Source organism: Hippoglossus hippoglossus, chromosome 14 (assembly GCF_009819705.1).
Source record: "Hippoglossus hippoglossus isolate fHipHip1 chromosome 14, fHipHip1.pri, whole genome shotgun sequence".
NCBI classification, from domain to species: Eukaryota; Metazoa; Chordata; class Actinopteri; order Pleuronectiformes; family Pleuronectidae; genus Hippoglossus; species Hippoglossus hippoglossus.
In genome coordinates, this window is record NC_047164.1 from 8,768,804 (window position 1) to 8,779,707 (window position 10,904).

Here is a 10,904-nt window from a genome sequence, read left to right on the forward strand (position 1 = left end):
ATTGATTGATCATCTTTGCCTCGCAGCATAAGGATAGTGACAAAAAAAAAAGCCATTTCAGCAGCCACCATGAAATGCCCTACGGCTCAGTGCAGTTGATATCTGATTACAGAGCAGGTAGGCATATCAAAAAAAACTTTTTTATTTTTCCATAAAGGAAAAGCATGAACTCCACCTTCACACATCTGCACAGGAAATAACAAACACATAATACAGCTGTGCTTGGACCATTTGTGTTACCTGATGATAGGTTAGTTTAAATGCAAGCAAGATTAATATACACATGAAGGTCATGACAACAGCAGTGTGAAAACGTATTAAAACCTTTCGCTACTGAGGCGACAATATTTAATTTTGTTATTTCCCATTTCCATGAATTCATCCCGATGCCAAATATTGTGGTTGATCGCAGCTGATTTGAGGTTTAATGACTGAGATGTAATGAGAAGGAATTAGAATGTGTTGCCTTTTGTCTTTACGGTTTCGTTTCATTTAGTTTCCACGAACCAACACAACCAACCCACTGTGAAAACAGATCAAACGTATGAGCAGTGAGTTTCACACGTCAGAGTCAGAGACGCTGCCTGTTGAATTATGATGCTGCTGAGATAACAGCCCTGAACATCAGATGCCATTGATATGATAGTAGTGTAGACTGTATATAAAGAGGACAACATCTCCACTTCTCCCCCAAACGTACAAAAGAAAAATATCCTGGATACGGGCGACATCACCTGCCAGAGTCTGCGTAGTAGTGATTGTGGAGCTGCAGTATCAAGGTTTTCCCATTACATGCGCATTTCACCCTGTTGTTATGGCATCAAATAACAAAAGAAACACCAGTGTGAACGATGTAAAATGCCATCTTTCAGAAAAATGCATTTAAAGTGCATGACGTGCTTCACATTTATGATAAATTGATGATGTATACTGCCGCCAGCCACCAGGGGGCGATCAAGATGATGTGGCCTCTTTTCGGGGAGTTGTCATGGCGTTGATCTTTATGTAAATGCATTCAAACTTATGAATGCTCAATGAAACACTTACACGACCATGAGCCTCACTAATCATATATTATTTAAAAATGTATAATATTATGGGGTGTTAGATAGCAAAGCCCACAAAACATCTGAGCCATATAAGCACCATTGTGTTAATAAACCAATGTGAATTAAGCAGAGGAAACATTTGGCTTTAAAAAGAGCTTTTAGACACAGTAAATGAAGAAGCATTGTAAATTCATCAGCTTTTATTTCGTTCATATACCAAAACTGTGTGGATAAAGTTTTAAAACAAGTTGGAGTGACAAAAACCTGAGAATCAGACTATTAATAATAAAGAAAAACATCGTCACAATCACCTTTATTTCACCTCCTGAGTTGGTCGAGAGGGTTGCTTCCATTGATATTACTGTTCTGTCATATTTCTTATCTCTATCTCATCTGTAATTATCACACAACAAAGAGAGACTTTGAGTGATCCTCCATTGAAAATCAATATTTTGAATGTCAAACATTTATTCGGTATAGGCTTGCAATTGGTTTTCTTTTTAAAGAATTCTAACTTCTCTCCATAAAATCTCCTTATCAACATCAGCTTTCTCTTTTCAGTTTCATCTTCCTCGGGGCAGTGGTGCTTATTAATGTTTGTGACCATTTATGAAACTATCATATTTTGTGTCACTCATCTCACAATCTGTATATTCTTTATGCTCCTTGTTTTTTCTTTCTCAAGAAAATGTCATGCAGTGTTGTGATGTTGTGATAAATAAAAAATGTATTCTCTCCTGATGAATGAAGAGGGGCGATAGAAAAAAAAAATTTAACGTGAAATGTTTGCATCGTTTTAATTAGAATGATAACTCTGTTGTGGAGCCAGGTTTTATCAGGAATGAGGCTGCAGATGCAAAATAATGTGACAACAAAAGAGTGATTATGTGTTTGTGTTGTCGCAAGCCGTTTTTTCACTGCACACAGTAATTGTAATTTATGATTTGTGCCCAATGCACAATTCCCCCTTTTTTTTCCCAGTGATGGCTTTTGTTTCCTAGTAGTGCATCGAAAAACACCCCACCAAGAACATTTTGGATTAGACTGAGACGATTCTGAGGAACCGATCACTCACTCACTCAGTCACTCACTCGCTCACACATGTGGGTGTCAGCCAAACGGTGCTATTTGCCGGAGCAGGACTGGCACCTCTCCAGACCATGGGGGTAGCAGGCTTGGCACCGCAGATCACTGATGGACTCATTGAAGCGGTTTGCCAGCATAGACAGCTTGCTGCCGTGACACAGGGAGCAGGGAGCGCAGCCCGAGCCGCCACAATGCTGGCAGCTGTCAGCCTCCTGGAGGAAGAAGAAACGCGTTAGAGGAGAGGGGGGGGGGTGAAAGACGGGAACTATGAGGTGAGGCAGGGTAGGGACCCAGATGTGGGGACGGGTGACGGATGCAAGGATCGAGATTGAGCTGAAACTGAAAGTTGGGCGTAAAGTTTTGTGTCACCCGAATTTACAAAGATGCTGCATGACTGAAATGATGTCACTGTCACACAACTGAACACTCGATTCTCATTGGCTTTTAAAAGTTGAGTAAGAGATGTTGACTCTTTGACTTCTGTGTTTTTCTTCCTTCATAATAAACCACTGTTTTAAATATAAGTATATTGTTTTTTTCATTACAACCATTTCTAAACTGATAAACTTAAAGGTTCAGGGTGTAGAATATAGTGACATCTAGTGGTGAAGTTGCATGTTGCAGCTGAATACCCCTCACCTCACCCCTCACCTCAACCCAAACATGAAGGATAACCTGTGGTAGCCTTCAGTTGTCATAAAAACTCAAAAGGTGTTTAGTTTGTCCTGTTTGGGCTACTGTAAAAAACAGGTTTTTCTTCGTCTGCGTCCTCTACGTGTTCGGCTCCTCCTCTTTTCCATCCCGAGATATTTGTATTCTTTGGGACATCATTGACACGCCCACTTCTGCGCTGTGACTTTTCCGCAAAGTGTCCTGCTTGTATTCTCACATGGGCTCACTCCAGGGCTGGCAGGAAAAGTATTTGGAAAATATCTGGACCAACTGACTCGGACATTTGCCTTTTCATATACAGCCCCTCCGGAAAATGTCCAGTGAAATATCCAGAGTTTGGTGCATTTCCAGTGCATCTAAACCTACAGTAGTGTAGGTTGCACATTTTCAACCATTATATTAGCTGTTGATAGTTTTAGTTGTACACATGCAAAGTACAAATCTAAATCTGTTATAACAAATAAAGACAATGAAAAACTAACTACCGAGGAGAACGAGAGAGAGAGAGAGAGATTGCCAAGTGATGGACCAAAAGCTGAGGATTAATTAATTTTTTTCCTGTGGCAGAGAAAATGAGAAAATAACAAGAAAAAGGTGAGAGAAGGATGGAGGGAGTAAAGACGAGGAGGAGAGCAGTAATCATCCAAGGAGGAACGAGGGAGGGGATCCTTGTGGGCTGGTAAGTGGCAGGCAAATGCTGCAAGGGCAGAGTAAAACTGTGGACTCATCAGTATCTGTTCACAGTTGATAGATAACACTAGGACAATGGTGGCTGCGGCAGGAGGGGGCCGCGAGGAGAAGGAAATAATGGGAGTACAAATAAGGTGGCGGTTTCAAGGAAACGCGGAGGAGATTGTGGGATGAGTGTGAACAGATTTGAATTACAAGAATACAACTGCACGGACGATCCGGCGCTTATTCTCTCAAAGTGGATAAAGAATGACAAGACGCACGCGAAGAAAGAAAATGAGAGGAGGAGAAAACATGGTGAGAATATCTAGAAACAGAAATGGGGTGATAAAAGCCTAACCACACCACTGAGAATAATTTAGCTAAGGACCATTACCTTGGTCTCCGTGTTGGTGATCTGTCTCTCCTTCGTCTCCTCCCCGTCTTGCGCACGAGGAGCTTTGGCCCTCCTCCTGCTCGCTCTCTCCCTGGCCTTAGGGTGTCCCTCCATGTCCCCACGGGGCTCTATCTGCTGCCGCAGTGCTTCAGGGGTCCTCGGTGGAGCTCTGATGATGCGCAGATTGCTGGTGTAGATGATGATCTTGCCAAAGTCCAACACTTGGGACTGAAGGAAACAGAACATGTCAGAGATCAGTTTATATTAACAACCTGTGGTGCCTATGATAAGTAATTCTTGTAACTCTGTATGTATGGGTGAGAATGGATGGTGGAGAAATTTGAAAATCTAAATATCAACCGAAAAGATGAAATATGCATATCACTGGTAACTTTTTCATGAAAATAGAATAGAACAGAATATAAAAACCTTTATTATTATTGTATAAGAGAAATTTCTTTAAATGATATACATATAATATTCATTACCAATTAATGTAACACCAGAGCACAAGCCTCTTGAACTAAATCCAATGCTCCAATGGTCACAAATCATACATCTGCTTTACAGGATTTGATGAGTTAATTTCAAACATAACATCCAAATCGAAAAAACCTGATAAAGAGCTGCTTTTGTTCTTTGTAATCTCCCATCAGAAAACAGACCGAAAACTCATTAGACCGTGTACAGTACAGGCTGCACCTCTCAGACCACTGCACCATCCTTTAGATAATGCCCTTACAAGCATGAACTACATCCAGATTGCTGTCTTCCGCTGATAAATGTGACCTCGGTTGAGAAACTGACACCAGGCCAGCAGCCAATGTACCTGACCTCCCTCTCATCCTGTCATTCTGAAGCCACTGCCTCAACAGCTCAGTAAAAACAGGCTTCTTCCTGTCGCATGAACAAGTTTGCCGCTGTGGTTGTTCCACTAAAAATGAACAATTGGTGCTGCTTGCTGTCATATAGGACAAGATGGTGAATGTACAAAGGACCATCGTGTCCTATATTCTAAAATAATTAGCCAAGGATTGTCATTGTCTGTTTTAAGCCTCGTTCTGATCTAATTATGTATGAATTCCTCATTAAATGTCTTTGTGTTGGCTGATGATAGTATATGTGCTGTGACTCTTTGATTTTCAGCATATGAAGAGTTCTGTTGTTCTGTCAAGTATAAAATAAAAGGAGATAGTGAGTCCTCCAAGGAGCTGTCATTCTTTCTTATTGTACTTCCCATTATGCAAGTATGCAAAGAGGTAATGCATAGTTATCATGTAATACACCATTCAAAGGGTTTCACAGAGATTAATAGTGAAAATATATCACGTATGGCTGAATTATCTGTGTCTGTTTATTTATTGCACATGGGCCTTTTTGTAAAACAGATCCCGATCTCTATGAGTCGATGATGATCTGCAGCTGACGGGATGTTCGCAGACAAGGCGCAGGCATCATAAATCTTCCACAGCAGTCAAAACGAGAGCTTTGCTCCTTTCAAACGATAAGAAATCCACGGGAAAGGTTAGCCGCTCTCTTTTATCCTGAAACGATAACCTCCTGCCTGCGCTCCCCAAGTACCATTGAGATGCTAATGCTGTCTTAAAGATCACTGTAAAGTAAACCGTTGCCACCCTGGACAACTTAATTAAAACTCTGCAAAATCTCATTATTTTTCATACCAGGTCATTTAAAGTGCACTGGAGATTGGATCTGGACAATCAAGAGAGACGTTTGACATTAGGGCCGACAAAACTGACACTGCAAATGGGAAATCTAATCCGACTCTCACCTTGATACTAAAATTCAAAAACTCGCGCTAAGAAGCTTTGCTTACTTTTGCATCTCCCCCCGCTTCCTCCGTCAGGCCGACAGTCGGCTTGTAGCCTCCCACTCCTCTGTACACGTTTATTCTCTGGGCAATGAGTCCGGTTGGAGGACAGTCCCCTGGTACAGAAGGAAACATGTTGTCAGGAAGGATGGAGAACTTTAGTTTAGTTTAGGTAGTTTCATCCACAAGAGTTTATGTAACACACAGATGTGCTTTTTTGTTTTGGACCAAATCATAAGTTGGAAGTCTCAACATGACCAGGTGTGACCACACAGCCTGAGTTTGACTATGTAGCATCCTAGTCTAAACAAATCTCCACTTTTCAGTAGTAGTGAATTCTAACCAGAAACATGAAACAATACAATATATTTTATAGCTCCAACAACAAACTTAAATTGCAGGAATCCTTTTTTGCGAGGCCACCAGAAAGGTTACAGCTCCCGGCAAATAAATAGTTCAACAACGGAGTTATGAAATGGATAACTGTCATTTTCACACTTCTTTTGTGGGCAGACGAACAAGACAGAGCCTGGCTACCTCTAAGCCAAGCAGGTAACAGAATTAGTCTCAGATTAACTTTCATTAACTGTTTTCTAACTCTCTGCTGCAAAGGAAATGATTTTCTAAGAAGTACATTGAGGTAGAAACATGAAAATAAACTATATTACCAGACTAAAATGGCTCAATTGCTATTTTTCCATTTCATTTTTGAAATTGGTTGTATTACAAGGTCACAGTTTCATCGACCTGCTCTGGTGTGTGCAGCTAGAATTTCTTGCACAGACCCATTAGCTGCTAAAAGAAGGATTGTAATAACCTTTGCACTTCAGAGTCAGGTCAGTTTTACTTATGGTAAATCGCTTACTCTGTTTTCACTGTCGGGCAAATATCTTACCAATCCTTCTCTTGCTATGAACCATAAACACAGCAACTGTTGCAGGCCGTAGTTGAGGACAATGACTAGTTATAATGAATAACTATCAATGTGTATATTAACAATGAGCTGCAGTTTGTTGTATTATTACTTTTATTACTTTGTCTGGCAAGCCAATGTTTGGAGGGTTAGGGTGAGTACTTACTCGTCGATGTAAATGTTGTATGTTTCTCAGAATAAATACTGGAAATAACATAACAATTGAGTTATGTGCAAGTGCAAATCATTGGGCTGCTGTAGCTTTCTATTGGTAACCACCAGATTGCTGTAACACTTAAATTATTATTAGACTTAAAGATGAAGGGCTGTCAGATCTAGTGTGCTCGCAGAAATACAAAATGCACAGTTATTTCATTACAAGGAAAGCAAAAAACATGTTAAGGCAAACATGGATAAAAACCCACCCTGCTGGTCCCCCTGAGCATCCTGAAACCCACAGAGCTGCTCCATCTCCAGGTGGCTGGGGGGGATCTTCCTGTGGACGAAGCTGTGCGGGTATTTCTCCTCCGGACTGTCCAGCTCCTGGCCGTCCTCGTACACATGCTTCAGCACGCGACCACTGTAGGACGACGCCAGCTTGAATCTCACCTGTGGTTTGGAGATGGAGAGATGCATTGACAAGTTACTTACCGTGTGACTGATTTGCATAACGTGCAAGCAAAGACATAGAAGATTTTGGAGTAGAAAAAAAGTCTTGTTTGATCAGACAAGAGGGGAGCACACACATATCAGCATACAAGCTGAAATCCTGTTTCATTCCGTCAAAGCTGATCTGCTACTGATAATCAAACAAATGCATAAAAATATCTTTGCGGAACGCTCAGTATCTGAAATGACCTCAATATGTCTTTTACTCAAAGTACTTCAAAACCCACGGAATTGAGAGTTGTACCATAAATAACTCACCTTTCTGGGCTTGGTGCCTTCATAGCGCTGGTTCAGTTTTCTCTGGAGTTCCTCCATGGTGGCCGACTGAGGAGTTGGACAGGTCCAGAGAGCGTCAGTCCATCCAAGAAGCTCCTTTACATTGGTCGAACTGACGTCAGGTGGACGCCGTGGTGCCTGACGTGATGAAACGACGTAAAGATGGACGGATTGAAATAGTTCTGCCGACTGAGAGCTGTTTGTGAGGCGTGGGCGGACGATGCAGCTTTTCTCCTCGTGTGTCCTGCCTCCTGGGTTTGACTGTACCTGCTGTTTCCAGGGACCCACCTTTCCAGCTCCCCGTGCTGAATTATTCACGGCTAGATCGTATGTACAAAAGGATTGGTTGAGAAACCAGAAGCTCTGTCATCAAATAATTATGATCACCAGAATAGAACCTAGTTGGAGCTTGTGGAGCACAGAGTGGGTGTGTAGTGTCGAGTGAAAGAGGCTGTGAGTGTGTGAGTGGGACTTGTCTAGTAGTTGTAAGACTGCCTGTCACTGGTCCGGAGCCGAGCACCTCAGCGTTGAAAAGCCAACATGACGTTTGATGTGAGTTGCATCAGACTGAAATAACACTTAGCTTTTATAGTGTTTTCTCTGTATTGTTTATACGTGTGTTTGTGTGTGTTTTTGTCTTTGATGGAAAAATCTAAAGAGTCCCATTTACGGTGGATCTCGTAAAACGTCACAATAATGAGGCTTTTCCGACACCTGAGAATAACCCGAGAATAAACTCCAGACGATAAACCTTGGGGGCTCGTCTAGAATCCAGCACAATTCACAGAGATGAAACAGACTTAAATATTAATCATGCAAATCCTTCATAACATACAGACAAAACACGGGTTACTTCCCTTCAAACGGGGAAACTGAAATGAACCCAATCAAAATCGCGTGAATCGACGTCTGTGCACTGCCTAACACAATTCGACCAAGTTGGAAAAAATAGATTGAAACATTTACTCTGTATCAAAAGATGTTATCTGCACAAAATGTTGCACAAAAAAACCTGGAAAGCATCAAATTTACACTTCAGAAACTTCTCCCTCCGTTATAATCCTGTAGTGTAATTACTTGAGCTGATGAGTCACAATTAGTGTTTTTAACTAAATCACTGTGCGCTAAGTGTTTTCCTGCCTAGTGTAATGGCCTTAATTATTTGGTAAATTACATATCTTTATTCTCTGTTTAACTCGCAATTACCTACTACTTAGGGTGACTAATAGAAAGGGTTACCATGCATTAAACACAGTGGAAAGAAGAAAATGGTTTGGTGCTGTTAGGGAAAGGTTCACATTTTTCCAAAAATGGGTCTTCACATGCCACATGTTGGTTATTTCAACTGAGAAGCTCCCCCATTTGAAAACGTACGTGTGTGTCTTGGGAAAACGAGAATAAAAAATATACTTCCAACATGTGCCAAAAATTGGGTTGGACTGGATTTGTACTCCAAATATAGCAATTATATTCTAATCATAGGCCTTTGAAAAGAAATAATTTCCTGCCTATTTTATAAAAGAATCCCCCACATCTCTAATTTTGCTCTTTGTCGTTTTTCCAGAATTGACTCTCCACACTCTTATTAAAGCCACAGGGGTATGATTCATGCTGTCATCATCCTTTTATGCATAATTTGATCACCAGTTCAAAGGCTAATTAGAGATTTTGGTCACATCTGTTAGTCCCAGTTGGAAAGTTGAAGTCTGCATCTCTTTCTTAAGGCAGTACGAGTTGGACCCTGTGTAAATATTCAATCTTTAAATGGACACATATTGGAATTAGTTTATTACCACCGTTTTCAGAAGGTTTTCTCATCCGTGTTTAGATTGCGCTGATGGCAGTGACTGTTTTCCTGCCATTTCACAGAACAAACACTAATGGACGCCGTTGACACGTATGTCGAGATAAATATGAGGGTGAATGGATTGTTTAAAAAAGGAGAGAGAGAGAGAGAGTGAGAGCGAGAGCCAGAGAGAGAGAGAGTGAGAGCCAGAGAGAGAGAGTACGGCAAGAAGACAGAGGCGGGCTCTTGTCTCTCCTCTGACCGAGAGTCGGCTTAATCAGATTGCGGAACAAGCAAGTGTGGCCACTCATGTGAGAAATTGTTTTGGGGGCATCACAGTCGAGGATTCGTTTAATGCGTCAGGATTCTTCGGTGCTTTCAGTCCAAATGATTGAGACTGTAAATAAGTCTCTGTCGCCACATTAACAGCTCGTATACATTTTATTATCCCCATTATCCCTAAATATGTTATGCAATATGAGCTACACTACTCGGGTACAGTGCACGATCTCTGCTGGCGATAGATCTAACCCTCATCCATGTTCACTGCTCTCATGGCACGGATCAAAACATTGAAATGATAGTTTTGGTTATAGATTTTTCTGTCTAAGAGATAATAAATTTAGACCCATTTAAATCCTTGGAATTAAAACTCCTATGCTATGTATTATCAGGCTGCTCCTCAATATTTGTCAACAAAACTTCTCTCCAGTACTAAATTGAGGGACACGTCCAAAAAGTTTTAATTAAGCATCAAGCACACGGAGGGTTTACATCAGAATAAATCTTAGCTAATTTATTTTTAGTATAACGAAGGCAACAGAACAATAACTGTTCACATCCTGTGGAGATAGATGAGGAACAGACCCTGTGCAGAATCAAATCCCACGTAGCCATATGTTTAGTGCACCCAACAACGCGCTGCCACTTTTCATCTCCATGTGAGGAAGGGAACTTTCAAAGTTCATGTAAAACAGTTCACAAGCATTGTTTAAGCACCTGAAGATCTAAACATCACTAACGTGTATGTCATGCAAGAGTGCCAAACAAATGGAATGCTCAAAGTTGTCATATTGATATTCAAGGTGAGTCGCCTGATTCATAACCACAACTCATGCATTGTAACAGGCAAGAAAACTTTATCTTAAAAACTGAGAGAGGAGAAATGATCTCATATATGAGTAACTACAAACTCTTTCAAGTGAGTTTATAGCCATTTTGTTGTCTAACATAGTTTTATTGGGTACATATGGAAGTGGCTAGATAGGTTTGAGGACAGTTTCTATACAATATCTATAAAAAGATGGCTGTTATAAATATATATATATATTAATATATATTTCTAATGGATGAATGAGGCAAAGGTACCATTGACATATAAACATTCTAAACTCTTTTTTTATATATTGCTAAAAGAGACATTGATGCAAGTATATTTCTTCACTTAACTTTACCCAAATACCTGATGAATTTCCAAGAGTTGAGTTATATTTTGATACAAAGAGAGTTCCACAGTTAAAGGGAAAGTCTAGTGAAGACATTTAACAAATTAAAAT

General features: G+C 40.6%; 1 protein-coding gene across 1 annotated transcript; it reads right to left on the reverse strand.

The window, feature by feature from the left end:
• Positions 1–1,641: 1,641 nt before the first annotated feature.
• LOC117773907 (glutaredoxin domain-containing cysteine-rich protein 2) lies at positions 1,642–7,917 on the reverse strand. Its single transcript, XM_034605749.1, has 5 exons — positions 7,545–7,917; positions 7,043–7,226; positions 5,711–5,820; positions 3,874–4,101; positions 1,642–2,347 (listed from the first exon to the last, which is right to left on the reverse strand). Exons 1-5 carry the CDS (start codon positions 7,599–7,601, stop codon positions 2,174–2,176), a joined length of 753 nt encoding a protein of 250 aa, XP_034461640.1. The 5' UTR covers positions 7,602–7,917; the 3' UTR covers positions 1,642–2,173.
• Between the last annotated feature and the right edge of the window lie 2,987 nt (positions 7,918–10,904).

Excerpts from the sequence above, each read along its gene's own strand:
- LOC117773907 (XM_034605749.1), bottom strand. The coding sequence starts at position 7,601 with ATGGAGGAACTCCAGAGAAAACTGAACCAGCGCTATGAAGGCACCAAG. Across the intron at positions 7,227-7,544 it reads AAGGCACCAAGCCCAGAAAG|GTGAGATTCAAGCTGGCGTC; the intron begins GTGAGTTATTTA and ends TCCAAACCACAG. Across the intron at positions 5,821-7,042 it reads TGCTCAGGGGGACCAGCAGG|GGGACTGTCCTCCAACCGGA; the intron begins GTGGGTTTTTAT and ends CTTCTGTACCAG.